General features: G+C 43.4%; 2 protein-coding genes and 1 pseudogene across 3 annotated transcripts; 2 read left to right on the forward strand and 1 right to left on the reverse strand.

Moving 5' to 3' along the window:
- The first annotated feature begins 13,293 nt into the window (after positions 1-13,293).
- Positions 13,294-16,091, forward strand: LOC133900212 (E2F transcription factor-like E2FE; annotated as a pseudogene).
- Positions 16,092-19,746: 3,655 nt separating this feature from the next.
- LOC133899962 (mitogen-activated protein kinase kinase kinase 3-like) lies at positions 19,747-23,970 on the forward strand. Of its 2 annotated transcripts, XM_062341011.1 has the most exons (11): positions 19,748-20,209; positions 21,037-21,519; positions 21,623-21,710; positions 21,803-21,865; positions 22,081-22,241; positions 22,352-22,427; positions 22,507-22,566; positions 22,667-22,774; positions 22,862-23,098; positions 23,312-23,442; positions 23,516-23,970. In XM_062341011.1, exons 1-11 carry the CDS (start codon positions 19,851-19,853, stop codon positions 23,766-23,768), a joined length of 2,019 nt encoding a protein of 672 aa, XP_062196995.1. In that variant the 5' UTR covers positions 19,748-19,850; the 3' UTR covers positions 23,769-23,970. The 2 variants fall into 2 exon arrangements, with proteins under 2 accessions (XP_062196996.1, XP_062196995.1); XM_062341012.1 differs by lacking the exon at positions 21,803-21,865 and having other exon boundaries at positions 19,747-20,209.
- A 58-nt stretch (positions 23,971-24,028) lies between these two features.
- Positions 24,029-25,470, reverse strand: LOC133899963 (uncharacterized). The gene has a single exon (XM_062341013.1). The coding sequence runs from the start codon at positions 25,358-25,360 to the stop codon at positions 24,029-24,031; it is 1,332 nt and encodes a 443-aa protein (XP_062196997.1). The 5' UTR covers positions 25,361-25,470.
- Between the last annotated feature and the right edge of the window lie 110 nt (positions 25,471-25,580).

Below are 25,580 nucleotides of genomic sequence, written 5' to 3' on the forward strand. Positions count from 1 at the left end.
GCCGAGCAACCATGGACCTGTCTGTCTTGACTCCAGAAGCAACCACCTATAGTCAATCTGCTGGCTCCTTGCTTCATCTTAAATTTCCCCAGCCACTTTGTCTCGTTAAGCCAATCCGGTCGCATAGATGCATATCTGAATATCTTATCATCTCCTATAGTACCTGACTTGAAGCCCAAAAGAAATGCAAATCATACTTTAATATATTTTCTATTATTTTTGAGAAAATAGAGTATACAGCACAACACAGTAGCGCATCAACTGCAAGGTAACCTTAGTTTAACACAAAGCAGGAGCCCTGTCGCAAAATTGAAACCACATTGATCATTATAGCACAAATTAAAATAGAGCAAATGGCAGATTGACGTATTTCTTTTTGATAAGTATTTGCACCTAAATTAATTAGGTTTCAATGCGCTGTTTAAAATTTGTTTCTTTATGGTGATAATGTCAAATGAACCAGATTACGAGAGTCTCTTTGCTTTGATTAATTAGTGGATGGTGATCCCTTTGATTTTTTTTATACCATTGTTTAGTTTGCAAATCTGTGCATTTTGGCAAAATCATTGGGACCATCTGCATGAGAATTACGAAGTATGATATCAATCAATGATTATTGGGATACCTAATTTCCTGAAAAACTATTATTTTTCTTACTGAGGAATCTATGGATATATCATGTTCTATCTGTAATGTACTATTTTAAGAGTTTTTGAGTTACAAAGCTATGGACATCATCAGTGCTATATTGCAATTTTGTTGATATATCTGTAATTGTGTGTATACATTTAAATTTTATTTGCTTTTGAATTAAAGCCCCTCTTCAGGTGAAAAAGAAAGAAAACAAAAGAATTAAGACCCCTACTTGTTGCAAGGGATTGTTCAATTGTATGTTTCCATCCTTTCGTCTTCCTTGATTTAACTAGCATGTCAATTAATCTGACTAGCTACCAGAGGAATTTCATGAGAGGGTTCCTCAATCTCAGTATATATTAGTTGTCTGAACACTTTGCGTGTCACTAGACATATGTTGACGGTCCATATATTACAAAGTTTCTAAACTAACATGATTGTACAGATTCTAACATATGTTCCGATCTCTCAAATAATTCTGCACTACAATCGAGCTTGTCTCTTGCAAGAAGTTAGTACAACAGCCGGTTGGTTTTAGCCACACAAAAAAAAGAACGATACTTATGTCTCGAAATTAATTATTAGTGAATATTTATAGTTTCTTTCTTGGATAATCCGGGATACATATTTAGATGTAATTATAATTAATTGATCAATTGTTCTAGAAGCTAAATTTAAAAGACAGGTTAAGAGGATGGCTGAAGCCACAGAGACTAGAACACTGTACCAAAAACCGAACCATGATGACTATCCTTTAGTGGAAACTCCTAAATTGTTGGTATCTGGGATTGTGAAATTTTCAAGCCGGAAACACAACCGAAGAACCAAAAAACCGAAGAACTAAAACTCAAACAATTTATCCAAATTTCAAAGGAAGTTAGTTGGTTTCAACATAGTCGAAGCTAAGTTTTCCAAACAGAAGGGCGGCGTCAGGTATGGACAAGAGAAGGCTGGGATGAATCTTTGTCTGCGCGGAGCAAAAGGTCATGTCGCGAATACTGTAAAAATAATGAACAAATAACCCATCGTACGTATAAGTCAGAACTATCAAGCCATCTGTCATAAAACTGGCCAAGCGGTGGGCTAACTAGTATACTGGTAAAGAAATTAGCAGCTTGGTGCTAATAAGCTCGTCAACACATCAACTATTTCTCGCTAGCTAGATGATCAAATGTCAAAGGGATGAACGATGAAGAGCAAATTCAACAAAATATGTTGTTAGGAGGCAGCAGATGAATTATTGCATCCTTTTTAGAAGTTATCATGGGGCCCATGTCGATTTGTAGGCACGTTGTTGCTAATCATCGATGCATGCTTTTGTAGTTGTAGGGAACACCGTGAGATTGCGACTTTAAAGGGAATACGTTTCACCATTTTAATCATTAAATTATGTTTTAGGGCTAATGCTACTTGCAAAGTATTTTTATCGAAAAGGAAAATTACGTGCAAAGTAGTAGTGGTAGTATAGAACAAGGGTATTTGAAGCTCAACGGTGTGACATTATGACTACGTGGAAGACTGAGTTCGATTCTAATCGGTATGTACATGAAATTTCCATTACAGTTTTGGGTATTTGAACCATGTGGCCTGTTTGTTTTGAGCCGTATAAAGCAATAGTGCATTTGATAATCGTGTATGGGAATTGCCTCTCTTAATGTGATCATTTTTGCTGCTAATATTTTATTCTCTCCCACTAATGATTACAGTACTCCAATCGATTGTTTGAACTCGATCCTACTGTAACCATCAATCATTGTCATGTTATAAGCATCTACTTATATTGGCTAATTGTGTGCAATCAATATAATCTTTTTTTATGTTTATGGTTGTTTATAACGACATGCAAGCATTTTACTAGAAAGCATGATTTCTTGGTTTGTTTAAGAAACTGTAAATGACAACTTCTTTGGTAATTACCATGTGGAGATGTCTATAAACATACACCCCTTCAATAACGAACTAAAAAATGATACTGAATCTGATGATTGGAGATATGAAGAAAAATGAGGTAGGGCGTACTCCAACCTGAATCTTACACATGTGAAGCTATCGATCGTATTTGAGGTTGCAAATCATCACATTTCGTTGTTCAGAAGCATACATCACATTCCACATCAACTTTGCTGCTTTCATCACACAGGTAGGTGTGTGATTAGTTGCCCACATCACCAGCAAATAAGTTAATTATCCAGATGTGACATTTTTATTAGTAGCTTTGCAACGAAGGACTATCTATATACCAGATGGAACAGCAATAACCAATCAATGGGCACCACAATATTTATTGTGACCAAATCCATTATCTACACATCCAAGATCAATCTTTGTTGAGAACCAAACCTTAGCTTAGATGGTTAGTGAAGGTGGTTGTACATCTTACTCATACAAAGAATCAAATCATAAGTTTGCTCCTTGTGTATCTCACCAAAACAAAATTTTCTTTAGTGATAGCTAACGTACCAGTCGATAGCGAATTATCTGTGATGACCTCGTCAATCTACAAGCTTTGCATCTCTAGTCTTTTAATAGGCACTATGTAAGTGTGTGCATGTGATGATCTGAATATGTGCGTATATCTGCGCGTTGTACTGGGTTTTAAAAAAGATCCATCTTTGTTGACAAGGTGAATTATGAAATAAAAATTGCTGCACTTCCGCTTCAGATCATTTCAATAGAAGATAAAGGTTCACATCACATAACAAGAGGAGAATTGTATATTTTCCTGGCCTTAGTAGTATAGTTAGAGAGTTAATCAATCTGATCCACCTATCAAGGAACTGAGGGAGGTTAAACTACACTAAGGGTTCTTTGTGATGATTGAGACTTGTTTAAAAGGTACACATGCCAGTATGATTAGAACTTGATAATTATTACAGACTTTCTCTTTGTGATCAAGATATAATCAAGTTTAGCGTAGTGAATTTTGCAGGTCACCGGATTGCCTTAAAGGCTCCCTCAAGAATACAGCGGGTCTTTTGCTCATCCTCCTTAAGCTGCGAATGTTCAGCAGTGAGTGCGACATTTTCCTGTTGAAGCTTGGCATTTTTTGCTGAAGCAAGCACTTTGCCTTCTTCTCTTCGGTCACTAGCCTCTCTAGTTCGGCGCACCTGCTGTCTGTTACCTTCTTCTTGGTGATCAGTCTTCAGATAGAAGCGGGAAGGCTGGTGACCAAGGAAAGCATGTCGAAGCTCAGAGCGGGCTCTACGACTAGCTCCACAGACGTGGAGGTCACAACCATTTCTCCCGATGTCAGAGCCACTGGAGGCTGAGGGGCTAGAGCATCTTGTTGAGGTGCTGGAGGAGGAGCTATGATTGGGGCCTATGGTGAGGTCGAGGACCTGTAGAAGCAACAGACTACGAAGTCAAGAAAAAAAGAAGACTTCCGAAGCATCTACACCTAACTAGAAAACTTACCGCGTGGGCGGAGGGGTGAACACGAGCCTCATCCTCGTTTGGACACTTCCGCGGAATCCAAGTCCTCCACCGCTCTCTTCCCCGTTGGCGTAAGGCCTTGGCCGGCAGTAACTTGATCGCCCCTGGCCCAGTCTAAGCGTGTCTGGTCAAAGGGGGTCTGGTCGGTGCAGCCTTGGTCAGAGTGAGGATGGTCGAGGTAGTGTAGGTCAACCCTCTGTCGTCTGGCACTGCTCGCAGAATCTCCACCCATGGTTATTGGCTGGCTCTGAGGAGTCTGGTCGTAGCCATGACTAGGTTGTTCTGTACCATGACCAGATTGGCGACCGACCGGGGTGGTGCTAGGTGATGGGGTTATTGTTTGTGTTCTATACCACAACCAGATTGGCGACCGACCGGGGTGGTGCTGGGCGATGGGGTGGTTGTTTGGGCGATTAGATTGATCTCCCGAATGACCTCCATGACCTCATCTACTATCGGACGCAAGACATCGACCGGAGGAAGACCCTGCAATAGCCTAAGTCACAAATCCCTTCTCCCAGGACAAGGATTTAGAGCGATGATTACGGGGAGAGGCCGAACTTACCAGTCTAGCCAAACCCTCTCTGACGAAGGAAGGCCACATAGAATAGAAGCGCCACGCGGAGGGCCATCTTTTCTTGGGGAAAGCGACATTAGGATTGAGACCCGCGAATCGATGGCATCATCGATGAGATTTGGACAGTAGGAATATGTAAAGGGTCATGAGCCTAGCATTAAAAACAACAAAGAAACGGCTGTGATGTTACCCATGGAGCTCTCCTGGGTGTCATTGTCGCTCCCAGTGTATAGTAATGCCGGAGGAGCCCTCCTCCGCAAGCGGCACAACCAGCGCATTATGAAATCACGGATGATGTCCAATCTTGTCAGCCCAGCTTCCCTAAGCCACTTGACATGAATGACAAGGGTCAGTGGCTCTAGAGTTGTCTTTGGAGCACTCCCCCAGTTTTTGATTACCAGCGCTGGTGCGCTCGGCATGCGTAGGTTGTCCAAGGCATTGTCTGTCGATAGGTAGAACAAATCCTTCCTCCAACCCAACCACGACGATTTGAGTCCTATCTCGAGATAGGAATCTGGGATGCCATCGCGAAGACGGAACCCATAGTTCCTAGTGACCGGTCCGATCATCGACCGGGTCGAGTAGGAAAATCGAAAGAGATCGAGACACGACTCGATCTCAATGAAGTTCTCTCACATGTGAGCAAATATGCTCATCATGATAATGGAATTGGGGTTAAGATGGAGGTGATGGATGTCATAGAAGGTAATGATGGTGGTGAAGAACTTGGAGAAGGTCAGCACGGGGCCAGCCAAGAAGAAGGAAACAAACATGACGCCCTCCCCTTGGAGGGGAGCAGGCACGCTCTCCCCGGAGTGGTATCCAGAAGACTGGTGGTGAGGAAGCAGGCGAGCATCGCGCATATATTTTAGCCTCGTCGCATTACACCTGGATTTAGGGAAATCTGGCTCGTTGCCGGTGCACAGCGCCATTACGAGTGCAAGAACGGGGACGGAGAAGAAGGGCTCTAAGCGCAAAAGTCTTGGAGGCTATGGGAGGTGGTGAAAGGATGGGGAACCTTGGGCTTCCCAATTTATAGGGTCAACGCAATATCCCAACCGTCATGGAGTCCAGCCAGTTCAAAAATTGGAAGGATGGGTGTGGGGAACCGAAATTCTCTCGAGTTTGGTGGTAATTAATATTTCTCTTCTCTCTCTATGTTTAAACCTCCTCTCAGGATGGGGTTTCTTGAGTCGACCACAAAAGAGGGCCATATCGGTGACCACTCCTTGAGCAAACTTATGTTCACATGGGGCCCAAGTGATTCGACTAGGCTTGATCATGGCCAAATGGTGTCCCACGACCTCAAAACCATACAGTGAACCACTCAGTCCACTCCATCCACAAAAGAGCTTGGGGGCTACTATCGATGTAAAAAATAAAAGGTCCCCTGTTAGGAGGGCCTACATCAGCGGATGCCAACTAACAGTTGATATTATCATAATCATGCCCCCCCCCCCCCGCGACTAGGCAGGGCTCGCGCGACCAGTCTGCTGGTCGCAGATGGAAACCCCACTACTAGCTTTTGCTGGTCGCAAGGCAGGTACTCACCTAACCAGTCTAATCATATTTAATATCATTAACCAGTCTAATCATATTTAATATCATCCACTTATGCATTTTTCTTCCTCATGCACTCTTTTGATAGGCGAGGTCGTGAGCCGGAGAAGAGATAGTGTGACCCGTCCTGTTGTATTTAATGCTACGTGATATCCTGGCTGGCGAGCACAACAGTCTGGTAGGTGAGCGTGACAGCCTTGCAGTAGCTGGGACGACGTTTGGCGGATGGGACAAGGTGAGCCGGTCGTGCCAACCCCTTGTAATGATGACCTAGGTGTAGCTGTTTTTTGTGAGGTATAGGGCAGCCACCGTATTTGGCACGGTCTGCTTGTTTGTATACGTTACACCTCGCCTCCTGCTATATAAAGGGGGATGATTAGGCCTATAAAGGGAGAGACTCTGGATAATTTCATTTCATCCAACTCATAAAAAATACACTAGATATAGGACTATTATCCTAAGAGATATCTGAATCTGAATAAACTCTAGTGTTTTTGAGTTCTTTCGATGCATACACCAGCAGTCACCGAAAACGTTAATCACGTGCCCATAATCTGATATACTCATATACATTATCAAGAATTAACTCTCGATAATCATGATTGATATAATGAATTGTGCACACTTTTTTACCCTAGCTTCTACTTTTTTTTTTCAACGAGAACTTACCATAGAAAGGTCTATAAAGCTACTTTGGCAAGTACAAAAGTGAATATATCCCACGATTTAACAAGAAATACCCTATTTGATAAAGAAATCACCGACGCACAATCTCATCAATCCAGAAGGAGACATGTGTGTTTACCTACAAAATATATTAACAAAATTGCCAACATCACAAAGATTAGAACTTTGTAATTAGGGTCTGCTTATATAGTAACAACTAGGAGCTATCAGCTAGCTAGGTGCCTACAAAAGGCCAGCTGTAAGCAACTTTCGGGTAGCTGGTCATCCAGTTTCGAATGGGCTTGATTGTTGGGCTAAACAGAAAGTTACCTTGCGCATGTGCAGCATTTCCAAGGAACAGTGAAAAGTGAAATTAAGCACCTATTTGTTCATAATTTTATAGTCACATTTGTTAACGTTGACTGCGTTTCGTGATTATGTATCAGTTAGATAGCCATCTGCCCATCTCTATTTAATTATACCTCAGTATATTCACAGAGATAGATCGTAGGTTTCACTAGCCCTAACCACGATAACCGATTCGGAGTTAAAAAGTAAGAGCTCTTTCTCTTCTTCTTGTTTATCTTTTATCTTTTTCTCTTTTCTTCTTACTCATCCTTCTTCCCTTCTTTATGCCAAAAATTGAAGAGGATCCGCCGCTGCCTAGCCACCTGTTTCGCCATATATACCAGCGACCTATAGGTTTCCCCACGCTAGGATGTATAGAGGTAGTATTAGATATGATCTATGAAACCACGGCGCACATACAGGGATGCCGCCGCGATCAAACAACTAGTGGTGTTTCGGTTGAGGTGGATAACGCCCCTCTTGTATAGTTGTATTGCATTGCATGCACGCTGTTGCCCGGGAGGAAAGATGCGAGTGCAAGCATTGGCGAGCACGTGAACGGGGGACGGCGACGGGGGACGGCGCATCACGCATGTGTCCAATTCTGATGGACCGGCGGCCGGCGGTGGAGCAGGTCGGTGTGGTGGGACGGGACGCAATCACGCCATCCAGTGGCCGGGCAACTTGCTGCCCCACTTGTGGCGGCTGCTTTTGGGCTCTCCGCTGTGGTACGGACTGATCCATCCGGGGGAACAGGAACACGTTAACTAGGCTACGCTGCCTCGGTGGGCCCCGCACGTATGCATGAACTTCATTCCAAGAGCCAGAGGATAAGGGTAAACTAATTTACTCTCTTATTAATTAAATTAATTTCCTACGCTCTCGAATGATTTTTTTTTCTCTTGTCTGTCGAGTTTGTGTATGCTGGATTTTTTTCTTTCTTTGTTTGAGATATTATGAATAGTCTAGGCCTAGTCGTAGCGCTATGGTGAATTATATTACTCTTTTTCAGGATTGCGTATAGTCAATATTTTCAAATTTTATTTATAAATTATTTTTTATATGTTTATTTTCTATATTTAAAAATAATACAGATAGATTTATCAAAAAAATAATATTATAATAGTATAACTTTGAAATATTATATAAACATATTACACCAAAATGTAGTCCAATATGTATCTTTGGCACCGTGTCGATATCCATAATGAAATTTATTTATAATTAAAGAGAATTGTAAGCAAGATTTATTTTCCAAATATAGAAAGATCAGCTCCTCGATATCATTATGGTTTTTTGTTTCGCCAAGGGCAAAACACCTCGTGTCACCTACATAGGACACAATAACATTCTGGCAACTCGTTAACATGAAAAGGGGTGAATTGCATTGGGACTAACCAACCGCATTGGCGGGCCTATATTAGGACAAAGGTGTGCATTTATATATCAGATTTTTTAAAAATGATTTCATATCATATGTAATAGTTATATATATTAGTAATTATCAAATTTTTAAAATTACATAATGCATTCTAACTCAATAGACTATTCATATTTTTAGTGACTTCATCTTTTAGCTATATACATATATTTACTACTTAAAAAATATGTAGTGATTCCTGTTCCGTTCGCATGTGTTTTGCTTCCGGTATCTGGCACCTACGGTTCGTGTCGCTCCCTGCGTGGGCCCACGTCCCGCGCCTAAGCACGCTGCCACGTGCTCTTGCGTGGGCCGCCTACCTCGCATGGTCTCGCATCTGCTCCCGTGTGGACCCACCTGCCGCACGCGCTTCCGCTCACACTCCCGCGCGCTGCCACGACTGCTCCCGCACGAGCCTACTTCACGCGCATGACCGTATTACATGCGAAATATATGCATGTAACTAATATTATTAAAATACTAGATCGGTTCCTGACCAACTACCCGACCAAACAAAATGAGATTAGGGTTTTGGGAAGCGAATCATCGGGTCAACGCTAGGAACCATAGATTATATTTGTCCTTGTTGACTGCCATTGTCATCGCGTCACATAGTGTTTAGTCAACCTCGCTCCTTTGCATGGTCTTTTCCCCGGCCACTTATTTGTCTCGCTGCAACACATTGCAGCCAATCTGATCTCATCGTCTCCAGTGGTATCTGACTTGTATCCCGAGGAAATGTAAACTATCTTTCTCTTTTAATTTATATTTAGATTTTGAGAAAAATTAGGTCCACGGCGTAATAGGTTACACAACACAACTGCAGAATAACCCTAATCATAATAAACACTTCAATTATTCTTGCACAAATTATAGTCAACCAAAATATGATTCAGTCGCGACTTTGGAGTAAACTGGTTTGGGGCCAATTTATTGTCGTCATGCACTGAGTAAAATTTGTTATTTCTGGTGATCATGTGAACCGAACCATATTAGGCTCGTTTTGATTAATTACTAGATGGCGATGGTGATCTCTTTGATTTTTAATACTGATGTCAATCACAATGGTTATTGGGGCACTGAATTTCCTGAAAAACAATTACTTTCGTACTAAGGAATCTAAAGTCATCTTCTCCCAGTTATTTAAGAGATTTTTGCTGGATGACCAAAAAAATCATTTGATGCGGCTGCACAAGGCTTCAATGGATATGCCTAACCTCTAATTGTTTGCTTGCAACGCCAAACCTACCCAAACTTTAACAGATTCAGCATACTTTGGCATCCTCAATAAAAGCCAAAATTCTTGCGAAGCTAGCGTGCAGTCTTCTAGAGCATGTCATCGACCATACTAAATTTAAAAACAACCTCGTCAAAAAATTTACGCTCCGAGTGATCTAATAGCACTTTATTGCTTCAACATCACACATACTAGAATGTCATTAAGCTCAGATTATTCAACATTATGTCACTGATTACATTTGTCAGAGGAAGAGCATTCCATAGCTCGTGCGTGCGACTCCTCCGCCGGCCGTCGCTGTCAGCGGTGGCGTGTGAGGCCGACGGGAAACGAGGCGTCGGCACAGCTGGCTGGCTGGCTGGAATTTTTGTCCCGACGTGGTTCGTAGTGGAGAGCTTTTTGTTTCTTCCGGTGACTGTGGCAAGTGATGTGACACTGAGAAGAGGGCGCTTGCATATGGAGGCTGCGTCATAGTGGCGGAGCTTCAACAAAAATTAAGGGAGGGCCAGTTCAAAAGATTCATCAACAAACTTATGTAAAAAACTAATTTATTACTTGATAAATACATGTTTACTGTGCATTACTAAGTATTTTTTTAAAGATAAGGAGGGGCCAAGGCCCCCCTTGGTCTCCATTAAGCTCTGCCAGTGTGCGTCATCCCTGATGCTCCCTGCCGAAATGGCTTGGCCTACGCGCACGCTGCACAAAGCGGATCACGCTATGTAACGCATGCACGCTATGTAGTATATTACGTATGTGTAGGATGTAAAAGGGTCAATCCTCGATCATCTGTAGTTTGCTACAAATAGACTAAAAACTAACCGTTTCATCTATTTTGTGAATTCTTCATACAAACATATAAACTAAAGAGAATCGGATGGTGCCTAAGATTCACCTGTTCACCTATCGGCAACCTAGTGTTTGCCCAACATTTAGCCGGGCCGGACAATCCACAACCGTTGAACCAACGCGTGCTGGCCGCAATTAAAACGCAGGAAGAAGGCAGCAGCAGCCCGCTTGTGAAGATCCGGTGCGTCTTCCTTGCAACACATTTCCTGCTCGGTGATGACTTGATGATGACATGCATTGTCGAGCTAGCGACGCACTCTCTCCGTTAAAAATAAGTATAGTTATGGATTGATGTGATTAACATTTTTAAATTTTTACTATAAATTACTCTTTATATATTGAATTTGGATATTAAAAATGATAGGATAAATTTATCTCCAAAAATAGTTTTATAATAGTCTAACTTCGCTATATTCTATAAACATATTATACTAAAAAGTAATAGTCAAAAGATACATTTTGATGATCGTATCGATATCTAAAATAATATTTATTTATAATTGAGATTAATAAGTAAGGCGATAGATGCATCGCCGACTATGGACAATGGCCATTGGGCTATAAAACCAAAACGAATCGTCATTGGTTCAGAGGCCCCCATACGGAGCAGAGGCGTTGTTAATCAGTGATAATCCTATTGGTTGGCTCTAAGATCTACCTAGCAATTATCTGCACGTGAATGAGAACCATAAAGATTGATGATCTGTTAGAGGTAGGTATCAGCACTGCAAGATGCCTCAGGTAGCTGGCATCAACCTAAAGAAACACCACTACCTAGCGTGTAGTAACTGGTATCACTGGCCTTGAGCCATGGTAAGAGCCATTGATTGCAAATAATGGCGAATTAGAATGGCCAGAGCTGGTGCTGCTAGGGGCAGAGGCTTGATAGGGACACAACGAAGTAGAGAGACGGTGAAGTAGCAATGTGGCATCAAGGTGGAGCAACCACGGTATCAATCGTGCCACTAACAGTCACTACTACTACCCAGGGGCGGAGCTACTATAATTCAAGTATTCTACTGAACCTATTATTTTTGGCAAAAAAATTGGTACATATAGTATATACCACATATAGATGATAGTTAATAAGTGTTTTGATATATTTGCTGTAAGTTTTGAACGCCAATAGACTATAAAAATCCTCCCGTACAGGAAGCACCCATCCTATGCCCAACTTTACCACTCATACCACTCTAACATTAGTAGCCCATCCCTCGTGTCCATTACGTTATTTCCTAATTCTGCATCAACACGATAAGTTCTCAATTTTATAATCCTCTATTTCTTTTTTTAAAACAAATAATTCACTATCTCACTTCTATTGTTGTTCTGATGGTGTAGAAAAATAATATAAGTGTCATGGTCGACTTTTAAAAATTGTTCAAATGAATTTGATCTTCTGACTCTTGTCTCGGCTAGGTGAACTAGGTAAAATTGCAAATGTTCCGTATGTACTAACACAGTGCGTTTCACATGCCTTTCGTTTACTATTGGATAATCAGTGGGTACACAAATTTTGCTTCGCGCTACCGCACACCCATTGCATAGTATATTATACTGGATTTAATCAAAATAGCTTCTCACGCTAAAAGCTAATATTTTAAAAAAAAATCTTTCGCACTATTGTGCGATGCGTCGGTTAGTGATTACATTAAAATTAAATATTTTTAATAACTTCAAATACTCATTCTTTAAATCCTAGCTCCACCACTGTACTACTGCATACCTCCTTTCTTACCCCCTTATCACTGCCAGTTTGGCAATAAGTGATGAAGTATCACTAGCGGTTCATAGATGCCAACATATGATCAATCATTGATCCCTTGTGAACTGGCTGTGATACTCCTTATCCTTGCTGATTTGTTACAATAGTGATATATCACTGTCAGCTTGTTACACAAGCCGGCAGTGATACTTCTTATCACTATCGGTTCATGTTACGAGTCGGTAGTGACAAGTTTATTGTATATAAAGGCGTGTGATCTTCCCTATTTGAGCTTGAGCAGAACACAGGGATTAGCTCTGTTTTTATTCGATGGCAACCATTTTTGTGACCTTGTGCTTGGAGGTTTATAAATTAGGAAAAATACATATGCCTTAAGTGCTCCAAGGTTAGTAACTAGATCTATATTTTAATTGCAGTTGGATTTATTTGCTAGATTGCTCAAGTTTTTTAATATTAATGATTCCAGGGAAATAAACTTTTTAGGAGCTAGAGCTTTAATTAGGCTCTAATTTAGAGAATAAATTGTAATTATGCGTACTTGTAGATGTGTGTAAATTGCGTAGATCAAAATCTGGCTCCAATTGATGGTTTAGATGACCTAGTTAATATATATTGTCTTTTTTCAAATTGTGATTTTTCATGTTCCTTTTTATTAATTTAATGAATTTCTTGAGTCATTTCATAGAAAGGGGTTGAATAGCCAGGGATGTGTGTCTCTTAATAAATAATAATACAAATTTCTAGGGATGACAGCTCCAATCGCTTGATGCAAGTGAATGCGGTAGCATTCAGTAAGCGACTCCTCCGACCCAGGCCAAGTGCTGGAAAGAGATGGGCTCTCAAACATGGACCAATCAAGATGTGAGGTAATCCATTAGTAGAGGAAGGCATATGCTATTGTATGATTACTAAAATTAATTTGCTCTAGTTTTTGATGGATTGTATGTTTTTTAATTCAAGTGATTTAAAATCTCTACTACTTAAAAAAAAGTGTAGTGGTTCTCACATACTCTTGTGTCCTGCTTCCGGTCCTATCCTCCCTAAGTGACAAGCTTTCCCCTCTCCGCCACTTCAACCAAACCCTTTGAGCTCCCACACCGCAATGGATGCCTCCGCCACCACTAGGCCCTCCTCCTCCGGCGATGAGGCTCCTGTGTAGCCCCTGCCCCCATCGATGTCTCTGCAGGTGGCCGTGTAGGAAGCCGACGCCAACACTGGCGTGGGGCATGCCTGACGCCACCACACGTACAGCTGCAAGTAGAAGTCGCTCAGCTTGCTTTGCTCCAAGTAAGGCTCTATTCCTCTCTCGCCTTAATTCGTGCAAGATGCTCCTGGCATTCAGTTCTTTGACTTAGGGTTTCTTCTCATGCTATAGGGTTGTAGCTTCATGATGTTGTACGACCGGGAGGAAGTGGAGGTGGTGGGGCTGGACGACATGACCAATCGGCTCAGCATCGAGTGGCGCTAGATCTACAACATTGTTAGTGTGCTCGATAGCATCGGGGTGAGGCTTGGTTTCCTTGCTCTCCTTCTTTGCACGCAATTATCTTTCTCGTTGTTCCAAATCTTGATGTGGTCTTTTGTTTTAACACTTGGGGCTCGGGGAACATCTTGCAGATTCTTGTGAGGAGGGCCAAGAGTCAGAATGCATGGCTTGGCTTCGGGGGAGTCCCTATGGCGCTGAAGGAACTCAAGATTTGGATTGCATCCCCTGTTTTTTTTTCCACCAAATGTGAGTTTGACCTTCGAATTCTAGCAAGATTATTAATAGTTCCCCCTTTTATTCTTTTATTTCGATCATGAAAGGGCATTGAGTGAAATGTCTGGTTCAGCGGTGCCACAACGCCTGGAGGAATCATCTGCAGCTAATGTTGGATTTCTTCTACTTGATTTGTTTGCCACTGGTTGTGCTACAAATTACTTGCTGCTGATAGAACAAGTCTCTGGGTTTTGTGATTGCAAAGGCCTTGGATGATGAAGATGATGATAAATTGGGCGACACTGATGAGGATGTCGAGAGCAAGAAGCTCAGCCAATTGGTGGACAATCTATCTGATAAGCCTGATGCACCTTGCTACCGGCTCAGATCTGGTATAGCTACTTTGTCATGATCTTTTCATCCTATCTTTCCTAGTGACTCTTATGTTTATGTGTCTTAACCTAAAGTTTTGACTTTTGGGTGTTGTATTTTCTGACCATAGGTAGGAGAAGTCGCTTGGACTACTCACTCAGAATTTTGTGAAGCTCTTTCTCACCATGAAGGTGAGCATCAATTTGTCCCTGTAGTTAATCTCAATGGGGGTATTTTCCTTTGTGGTTTATTGTAACGGGGCTTGTATTGAGCGCAGGTCGAGATGATCTCACTTAATAAAGATGCACGGCCACTCCTTGGAGAGAAACATGCAAAGAGCAATATGACAAGTCAGTACTTGCATTTCTTATGTTTTTCCTGGTGACTATTATGTTTATGTGCATGAGCTCAGAGGGTTTTGTTGAAACGAGTGTGTGGATACAATTAACATGAAGATGATTGGTCTTTTAGTATTTGCAGTGCTTCAACAATGTTGCAACTTGAAAGATACTTCGACGATGATGGATGTTTTAGAGGAGCCAACAATGTTATCGTGTGCAAATTTTTAGCTCTTATTGTAACGCACGGACATTCAACTAGTAATTAATAAAATATTATGATAATCATAAATTATAGATTGACCGAAGATACATGTACATTGTAGACCGTCGTGACCTAAAGTTTTTTTAACAGCGTGACTTCTTTTTTGAGCGATGCTACGCCATACAATAGACTTATGCTAGCGGAGTATATATGCTTCCCATGCATTGATTGCAAGAATAATAAGCAGTTTTCTACCATAAAGTAGATTCGCGCACACTTATTTCGATAGGGTTTCAAGTTTGGCTATACATGTTGGTCCGAGCACGACGAAGATGATCATATTTTACATGAAGGGCAACACATTATTGAAGAAGACAGAGACAATAATATGTCAGTTGACGAAGACAACAATATGACGATGGTCGAGGATACATTGGTTGATAGCGACAAAGACGATCTAAATCAAATGTTGTGCGATGAGGAGGGGGACTTGGCCAATAAAAAACAACATCAAAAGTTCGAACAAATAGTACAGGACAAGAACACAGCATTATTTCTGGATTGCAAGGATAAGCACAATAAGCAGCATACCATGCTAATATTATTGCACTTAAAGACAAGCGATGATTGATTGGATAAGAGCTTCACAGAGTTGTTATGTCTATTCGGAGATATGCTTCCAAAGGGGAACATTGTCTTGGACTTACAAAGGAGAGAAAAAAAAACAATACCAACCCATCATAGCTAGGTGTGTTAAATAGGTGAACTCGATTATAATTTTTTTATTGCTCTGGTAATCTTCTATTCAATTAAATCTAACTCTAGTTACTAATCATAATCATGCACAAGACGTACGACGATATTGTAAGAATAGTGCTCGATACCTGCCATGCATAAATGATTTCTTTATCCGAATGAACTTCCTGATACGTATAGAATATTCATGTCTCATAATTCCTACTAAATGATTCGTTCCATACCGCTAATGCTTTCATTTCTTTTTCAGTGTTTGAGGCAGGACCCAGGTAATAATTTATATGAGTTCTATGTATGTGAGCACATACACGGATTCACCAGGGACAATTGGAGTAATGATGATATTGAGGCATGTAAATATATATTGATGCCTACTTTTTATTTTTTATACGTATTCAAGATTAATTTCTTCTAACAATAGTGCATCAAGCTGAACATAAGTCCATTACTAAGCAATGAAATCATAGTAATTCAAGAATAACTCGTCGAGTTCATCCATAATGAGGTTGTCAATCCAAAGGATGCATTTCATGAACCGGCTCTGCGTAAAGTCCTTCATAAGATACTAGCGACCTAGATATGTCAATACCTTGTAGTAAATCTAAAAGGTAGAACTATGATTGAAACTTGAACTATTTCGAAGTCTTGTAGATCCTTATTGCAAACTTGTTGCAAAACTTTGTTGAATGATATTTGATTATATGTTGTTTTATGTTTCTATATGTGTGTGTATATATATGTTGTTGTGCGTTGTTGTTGGCAATAGTCAAATTTTGAATAGGGTGTGGGGCTATCATCGCCGATTGGTGACTACCAATGTCAGTTCATATCATCAACCGAGAGTAATATTTTTGTACTATCACTACCGGTTAGTGACATGAACTGATGGGACTACCATAAAGGCAGTTACGAGCCAGTAGTGATTACCTGTTCTGTAGTAGTGCATGTACACATGCAACTTGGTGTTCAAAGGAGACAAAAATTGGAATACTAGTCCGTGTACAAAGTACCCCTCGATGGTACAAGCCCCTAGTTAGAAAGCTGAAAATTCATAGAATTTTGTAGAAATTTCACAGAAAAAACATTGCGATTTCCACAAAAATCAACTAATGTTTCCTCGTTCCAAACCAGAGCTATAAGTGCCGGTGTGGGGTGGCTACCAGTTTATCCAAGACCAACCAAAAATCTCTTGTATCACCTTCAACTTTCACTTACGGCACGGCACGTCTCTATGATTTTATCTGGCCGAGAGGGAGTTTGGCCGTTTGGTTCGCAAGCTGCCACTCGTGAACCAAACTTTCTGCCCTCTACGGATGTTTCCATATAACAGGAATGGGCTTTTCCCCGTGCCCCCGGCCCTGCTGCCTGCGAAGGTTCTTCTTTCCTTAGGACCGAATTGATGTATGACGATGGGGACGGCTGCGGTGCACCCCATACGCATGCTTCCCATGTGACGGTGCTCGCCGAAAACGAGGAGGCGAAAGCAACGGTGTGGGTGGGAGCCATGCATGGAACTGGAGGCCGCTGGCCGGTGCCGTGCGAGTGCACCGCTTGGGGAAAAGGCCACGCGAACCTACCGCGAAGCAAAGGCGGCCCGTGCCTTCCGCGGTCGCATGCGACGTCTCAGCGCGCGTGCACGAACCTGGCAATATCAACCCCGATCTGTGAGGGAAGTGTTGCAATTTTTTCTTGACGTGCAAGAATGTGCCGCGTTATCTGAGCCAAGAGAGTTGGAGTTGCTAGATCCACCCTTGATCTATTTTTGTATGGGTTGTCAGTGGGGAGTAAACGTTGTTGCACAGATCTAATATGAGCGATAAGATGTGGTTTATTCACTGGATGTGGAGTTCTCTAAGTTGGGTCTGGAGTTTGTATCTTTTATCATTTATGGTTTGTTCTGTTTTATTACTTTAATTGACAATTCTCTAGCCAGTTCATTTCACAAAATTGTTGAACATCTCGAATTAAAGTTTCTTCCTTATTTCTTCCGATAATCGTTAAATGCTCGTGCATTGTTAGTGATAACAGAAGTCTTATTATTACAACAAACAGAGACCCTGGTGGCCTTTTGCCAAGCATGGTCTAGCTCCATTATGCTTAATTTCATGCATGTGGTTGGCCAACATCGCGACCGGAGTCTCTTTGCTACACATAACCAAGCTATGATAAACGAATTAACCCATTGAGCCCCCATGGTGGTAGTATAGGTAATCTAAGAATTTTCACTGACTAATCTTATCATCAGGGATACTTACGCGATGAAATCTGCCAGATAACTTCATTTACTTATTTTTGAAAGGCATACATGTTCTTATAAAAGAGTAGTATGCATTGCTCTGCTTCAAGATACTGATTTTATTTCCAAGCAAAACAATATTAATCTCTATTTTAATTGATTTGAGCTATAATAGGATATGCAACAACAAACAAATCACAACGAAAAGGTTAGAGATCCACGAGACATTGACCCTACTAAAAGAACATGTCACAATATATGAGTTTGGTGTACAAACCTACCATGTAATCATCTATCGCCATTAGAGAATAGAAAACTAAGACGAGTAAGCTCTCTTCACCACCGACTCCCCCATCAATCTCCCATCACCATTATGACCCTTTAAATACAAAAAGCCTCATCACAACATCGATATCTAATAATTCTGAACGAACCGAGCATAACTCAATTGATTAGAGTACTTATGATAGAATCTACTTTCTGGTTTTGAATTCTAGACTCGGTACAGATACTCGTATTTTCTTAGGATTAAATCTCAAAAATAGTAACTATCTATTGACATATTTAAGGGTGGATATATGTCAAATTTCATACCTTATGATTTGCGTAGAGATTAGTGTATTCTTTTTCTCTAGCGAGCTCTCATCATCCCCTGTGAGACCATCAACATCTTCAGTGAAAATTAGGGGTTCAGATTGGAGTTAAGGTTTGGGATTTTCATGGGGTTTTGTGACCCCTGACTATAGAGGGATGGTAGGGGAGTTCAGTCAAGCGGTGGTGGTGGGCAGTGGGTGGTACGGCGAGGCGTCGAGGGTGTCGCCTACCACGGTGGTGGAGAACCACTGGTTGGGCGGGATTGGCGATGGGGGCGTTATTATTTGAAGTGGTTAGTGAGGGAGCAGTCGAGGGTGACGGCGGAGGTGGAGGAGCACCGGGAGGAGGGGCGTCGAGAAAAGAGATCAGTGGAGGAGGGTGAGGGGCGGCGGAGGAGGGTAGGTTGCACTGGCGTCGGAGATGGCAAAGCGGAGGGCAGATGTAGCATATGGGGCAGTGGCGCGTGAGATGGAAGTGAGGGGCGGCATGTGGGTTGAGATAGAGGACTCGTTCATGAGAAGTTAAAGAGGTTAGGAGATCGTTGGATTCACATATGATGGATGAAAATTTGATAGATCTTATCTGTATGACTCTCACAATGATCTTCATTGTGACAAGCTAAGTCTCAAATTCTGGTTCTCGGTAGCATACATTCACATGGATGTGGGTGACTGTGAGTATTTTTTAAAAATAAATCTGCATTATGAATCGCAAATATAAATCAAAGACGAAACGAGATATATTGTAGTACTCTACTAGTATGTTGGCATCAAGTCGATGACCACTCCACCACTGTTGTGTGCGTCGCAACCCGCCGGACACGTCAGCCTACCACTCCAGTTGTCCTCCTCCAGTCCCCCACCACCCACGCAGGCCGCCGGCACCCGGTTCGGCTCCCCACCTCCAAAGTGGGCCAGGCCTGCAGCGTCGGTCCCACAGTTCATCCTAGCATCTCGTTATCGGCCCCACCGCGCCAGCCTCAGGGTAGGTACTGCTACGTGTGCGACGGGCACCACTCACACCCGTGCTGCTTGCGCACACAGAAGATAAATGCACGGCATGGCTGACAGGTGGGCCCCCCAAAGGCGACCCTGGTCGTTGCAACTTGCACAAGAGTCCCCTCCCCTCCCTCTCCCGCGTGTACGCCTCTCTCTCTACACCTCCCCCCACCTCTCTCACTCTGGGCGCCGTGGAGAGGCAGGATGCCGGCGTGGTGGAACTGCAAGGGCAAGAGCAATTCTAGCAAGGGCTCAGCCACGGCGGCGGCGGCGGTGGGCTCAATTCCGGCGGCTGCCGCCGTCGGTGAAGGGAAGGAGAAGAAGGGCAAGAAGAAGGCGAGCAGCTTCGACGAGGCGCTCCTCGCCAAGGCGGGCCGCGGGAAGCAGCAGCAGCAGCAGGCGGCGGCGGTGGGGCACCCGCTCCCGCGGCCGGCTTCCATCCCGGCGCCGCTTCCCTCCGCGTCCGCGTCCGCCTCGGCCTCCGCGTCGGCGTCCAGCGGGGGCAGCTCGTCGCTGGGGTCCTCGGCGGCGTCTGACGAGCCGCCGGATCTCGGGATTTACAGGTGAGACGCGGGCGGCGCACGACAGAGCGGTTGGTCTGGTTGTTTCGTGGTTGGTTGGTTCACGGGGAGCTAAATTTGGGCTGTTTCGTGCTGTTCCCGTGCTGAATTCGGTGGAAAGCGTTCGTTTTGGGGGGGGGGGGGGGGCAACTATGCTGTTCCTGCAACTTTGCTGCTGATTTTTTTTTGGCGTGGACGGTGTCAAAATCTGGTCATCTGGTTGCTTGATTTTGTCTTTTGGGCGCCCTTTTTATGGAATTCGTGGGGAATTGGGGTTGGAGTTGGGTGTCAAAATTTGTTTTCCTTCTAAAGTTTAAAATTTTGGACTGTTGCTTTGTTTGATAATTTTTTTGTTGGGGTTTGGAGCTGCAATTTCCATGTTTTCTCTGCCGAGTTTTCAATCTCTGGGATCCATGTTCAGTTCAGAGTGGTGTTAACTGTTTGCCTAGTAAAATTTGCACACATGTAATCTAATTAGTAGTTCTGTGGCTGGTTATGGAGTTGGTACGATTAGATCATGTATTCTACTAGCCTTTTGACTAATTATGTGTACTAGCATATTTTGTTGATGGTTGCTTCTGAATTTTCGTTTTGATCTTTGATTCATCTCCTTACATTTGGGCGAATTCCTTAATGGGTTCAGTTATGCTAGTTATACAGATGGAGAAATGGATATTTTCAAATACGGAGTACTACCATTGTTATTTCTATCCACGTTATTGTTTGAAATATAATAGCTCCAGGATGGTTAAACAAACTACTACTGTTTATTCAGTAGTCCACAGATGTGCATTTCAACTGAAACTTGTCTTTTGTGTCTTACTTAATAGCTTGTCAGATGCAAGCAGCATGCTTCCGGGCAGAACACTAGCAATCGACTTTCAGAAACAAAGCCATATGTTAGCAGAAGGGCGGTTCACGAATAACCAGCCTTTGGAGCATCCCCGATTGTCTGAAACCTCAGTTTCTCCAAGGAAAGAATTTCATCTTCACAATTTGGATCTTGCAAATAATGGAAGTACATACTGCCGTGGTCGGAAATCAACAGAAATTGTGTTCAGTACACGGATGCCGAGCTCTCCCCCTAGCTCAAGAGGGCATCACTATCCAACCTCCCCTGTGCGGTCCAGAACATTTGGGCAATGTCCAGGATCTCCAACTGCATGGCAGGATGATTCCCGAAGCACAAGCTCACCTCAACCTCTTCCTCTTCCTCCAGGCTCCCCATGCTTGTCTTCTCGTTCTCTACAGTGGAAGAAGGGGAAGTTGCTAGGTAGTGGAACGTTTGGGCAAGTATACCTTGGATTCAATAGGTGCTTACTTCAACTTTGAAACTTTGTATCTTTCTAACATTCGTCAGATGATTCATATTCGTATTTTAATACTGAGTTATTATTCAAAATGTTTGTTACGCAGTGAAGGCGGTCAAATGTGTGCAATTAAAGAGGTTAAAGTCATCTCTGATGATTCTAACTCAAAAGAGTGTCTCAGGCAGCTAAATCAGGTAATAATACTATGAAAATATTGGATATGTCAGAATCACTCTTGTAGAAAACAATTTAGTTCACTCATACCGATACTGGTTCATATGTACAGGAAATCATGCTGCTGAGTCAGCTGTCACATCCAAACATTGTGCAGTACTATGGCAGTGATCTGGTAATTACAAAACTAATAATGATCTTCTGTTATTACATAATAAGCTACCACAGCACTTATAAGCATGACAACTAATACCTTAAAATTAAGCATTGATACAATGATCTGATTAATCATTACAATATATTACTGTCAACATTGTACCATAAATTATGAAAGTTCTATTTCATTAGCTACTTCATAATTTTATCTGACTGCTTTATACTACAATGCAGTCTAATGAGACACTCTCAGTCTATCTTGAGTATGTTTCTGGGGGCTCTATCCATAAGTTGCTTCAAGAATATGGTCCATTTGGGGAGGCAGTCCTTCGGAATTACACAGCACAAATCCTTTCTGGCCTTGCATACTTGCATGGGAGGAATACAGTGCATAGGTATTTGGCAGTCATTAACATGATTGATGTATAATATACAGATTTCTTTTCCTCTTCTGTAGAAACGCATGTCATCATTACTTATTGATAAAGTTCACCTTCTCTGACAGGGATATCAAAGGGGCAAACATACTTGTAGATCCTAATGGTGACATTAAACTTGCTGACTTCGGTATGGCCAAGCATGTAAGTACTATACTATGTCAATCATCTCCCTAATCTTCATATAGTATCTTCTTATTAACCATTTGTTATATTTGCACAGATATCAGCATACACATCTATCAAGTCCTTCAAAGGGAGCCCTTCCTGGATGGCTCCGGAGGTGAGACTACTAAACTTGAAATTTCTTGTGTAATCTTCCCTAGTGAGTTGAGGATCAATCATCAACAAAAGTTTTTAACCTTTTTTCTCGATTTTTTCAGGTTATTATGAATATCAATGGCTACAGCCTTTCAGTGGACATTTGGAGCCTTGGCTGCACCATTCTTGAAATGGCAACTGCAAAACCTCCTTGGAGTCAGTACGAAGGGGTGAGTTACTGAGGGATGTGACTTTTACACGATTATGATGCCTATTCTTTCATTGATTCATTGCTAAGCTTTGGATTGATTTCACAGGTGGCTGCAATTTTTAAAATTGGGAACAGCAAAGATATACCTGATATCCCAGAACATCTTTCTTCTGAGGCGAAAAGCTTTCTGAAACTATGTTTGCAGCGTGATCCTGCTGCCCGCCCTACAGCAGCTCAGCTGATGGATCATCCTTTTGTCAAGGACCAAGCTACGGTTAGGAGTTCCAGGTCTTGCATGACGAGGGATATGTTTCCAACCTCCACGGATGGAAAAAACAGCACGGTACAACTTCCACATACTGCCTATGAGTTTTTGACTAATACTGTCATATAGTGGCTCTGTTATGAAATGCTCCGTATTAGAGCTAGATGGAAGATATGTATGTACAAATATAAGTAAACACGAATACAATTTATTACAGTCTGTCATATCGACCACCTTCAAGTTTGAATGTGTCCTTTCGTGTTTTCTTACCACTATGTTTCTTTTTTTCAGGTGCAGACAAGCATTGCAATTTCATCATACAGAAGCTTATCTCCTCTAAGAGATCCTGATATCACGATAAGAAACATGCCAGGACCAACATCTCCCATTCCTTCGATGACAAATCGCAGGATCTCTGCAATGTATGTTCTCCTTTTGTCAGAGTTATCACAAATTACATCTCTTCCATTGTCTAAAAGATGTTATTTTGTCCAGCAACCCATCCAATGTGCGTATGAACATGTCCCTGCCTGTCTCTCCTTGCTCTAGCCCGTTACGGCAGTACAGGCAGTCCAATCGAAGCTGCTTGCCATCATCTCCTCACCCAGCTTATTCAGCTGGAGCAGCCAACTACAGTCCTATCAACAGAGCACTCTATCCGATAAGACCAAGCAACAATCTCACAGATCCATGGCTCGAAATCTCTCAGCTGAAAACACAAACTTTTGATTCTCCAAGAAGATTGTAGAGATTCCAAAAAATAATAATACTTTGTATAGAGGAAGGAAAAAAGTGTTCCATAAATTATGTTGTTAGAAGAACGAAGGGACTCTTTTTTGTTTCACATTTTCTGTATGTATCTTTCACTCAGGATGCAGTCGCATTGCCGTTGTACAAATTCAGAGAAGAGCTCTAGTAAAAAAGAATAGCATTTCAGATCGCACCTGTAACCTTTTTGTCTCTCATATGATCATTTGTGTCCGTGTGGCTGGATTTTACACAAGACGTTCAGGGCAGTTGGATCTGGTGCACATGGAACACATGCCCTCTGTATGTCACTGCCTTCTCTTCAACACCAAAGCCCCAGAGATGCCCTTGCAGCTCCAGCACACCCTTTGCATCCTCGCCATTCTTTTTCTTAACGGTGACATCCTTGCCGTTGTCATTGGTAGCATCACAGTCAGTGTTTGCTGCCTCCCAGACGAACCGGAAGACACCGAGAGCGCGGCTCAGCTGCTTGACGCCGCTCCTGACCGCCAATTCATCGCCGTCGGTCAGGAACTTCGCGGCGTGAACGGTGACATTCCTGCTTCCTTTGCCAGAAATGCAGATGCCGACATGCACCTCGATGTCCCGGACGGTGCCGTAGAGGTAGAAGAGCAGCAGCGTGTACAGGCACCTGGAGGAGTGCCCCAGGCTCTTGGACAGCTTCCTCTGCACCAGGCAGTCCTGCCGGCGCGCCTCCTTGAAGCTGATATCCCTCTCGATTACAATGTCGCGTATCTGGTATAGCCCCTCCTTCATGGCTTCGATCTTCTGCGCGTGCCCGGCTAGCCGCGGGTCGGTTTCCAGGCTCTTCGCGACGTCAGTGAACATGTCCAGCACTTCTTGCCATGTCTTGGCCGGAGGCGGCGCCCCCGCGGGCTTCTTGAACGGCGTCGGGCGCATCCAGGATGGCGTCGAGGACGTCGCCGCGTCGGCGGTGTCTGATAGGAAGCGGATGCAGGCCGACGCGATCTGCTCGGCCATCTGGGTCGCCGGAGACGGGCGCTCCAGCGACGCCATGTCGGTCTTTAGATCCCCGAGCACCTCCTCGAGCGCGCCACGCCAGATGTGGTGCTGCGTTACCTGCGGGCAGACGGTGAGCCGCACGATCTTCCTCCGCTGCGCCGACACGCCGAGCACGTCGCAGACCCGCGTCAGAGAGCTCAGCGACGTCTCCTTCAGCTTCAGCGGTGGGTGGCGGCTCGCGACAGCGGCGGCGGAGACGAACTCGCGCGCGAGCGCGTCAAAGTGCGCCGCCAGGGCGGCGGCGTACGGGTAGGTGATGAGGGATCCCGTCGCGGCGTGCCGTGGGGGCCCGCCCGCGAGACCGATGCCCCGGAGTGAACCCGCGTGCCGGAGGAGCCGGGCATAGGCGGCGCGGTACCAGCGCCGCGGCGGCGGAGCGCGCTCCTGCTCGTCATCCTCCGACGAGGCTGGACCAGGTGCGAAGTGGATTCCGCGGCGGTTGCCACTACTCTGCCTACTGCGGCCCGGCGCGAGCACGCGGAGCGCCGCATTGGCGCGCAGCAAGGGCTCCAGCTTGCCGCGGCATTCCATCGAACAGGTTGTCCTCATGGTCGAACCCTCTCCGTACGCGCGCACGCCGCCCTCGAATGGTTATCGCCGCGTGCTCTTACTGCTCGCTCAGGCCTCAGGTAGTTCGGTGCTGAAATTTATATGTATGGGTCTGTGGAATAATATTTTTACATATAGGTCCCTGGAGGAGTACTTGAGTTGGGCTTTTATTCGAAGTTTGGAAATAGCTTCCATTTTGGGAGCCTCGTCTGCGAGAAAT

Source organism: Phragmites australis, chromosome 19 (genome assembly GCF_958298935.1).
Source record: "Phragmites australis chromosome 19, lpPhrAust1.1, whole genome shotgun sequence".
NCBI classification, from domain to species: domain Eukaryota; kingdom Viridiplantae; phylum Streptophyta; class Magnoliopsida; order Poales; family Poaceae; genus Phragmites; species Phragmites australis.

Excerpts from the sequence above, each read along its gene's own strand:
- LOC133899963 (XM_062341013.1), bottom strand. The coding sequence starts at position 25,360 with ATGAGGACAACCTGTTCGATGGAATGCCGCGGCAAGCTGGAGCCCTTG.
- LOC133899962 (XM_062341011.1), top strand. The coding sequence starts at position 19,851 with ATGCCGGCGTGGTGGAACTGCAAGGGCAAGAGCAATTCTAGCAAGGGC. Across the intron at positions 21,866-22,080 it reads AGTACTATGGCAGTGATCTG|TCTAATGAGACACTCTCAGT; the intron begins GTAATTACAAAA and ends ACTACAATGCAG. Across the intron at positions 22,428-22,506 it reads ACTTCGGTATGGCCAAGCAT|ATATCAGCATACACATCTAT; the intron begins GTAAGTACTATA and ends ATATTTGCACAG.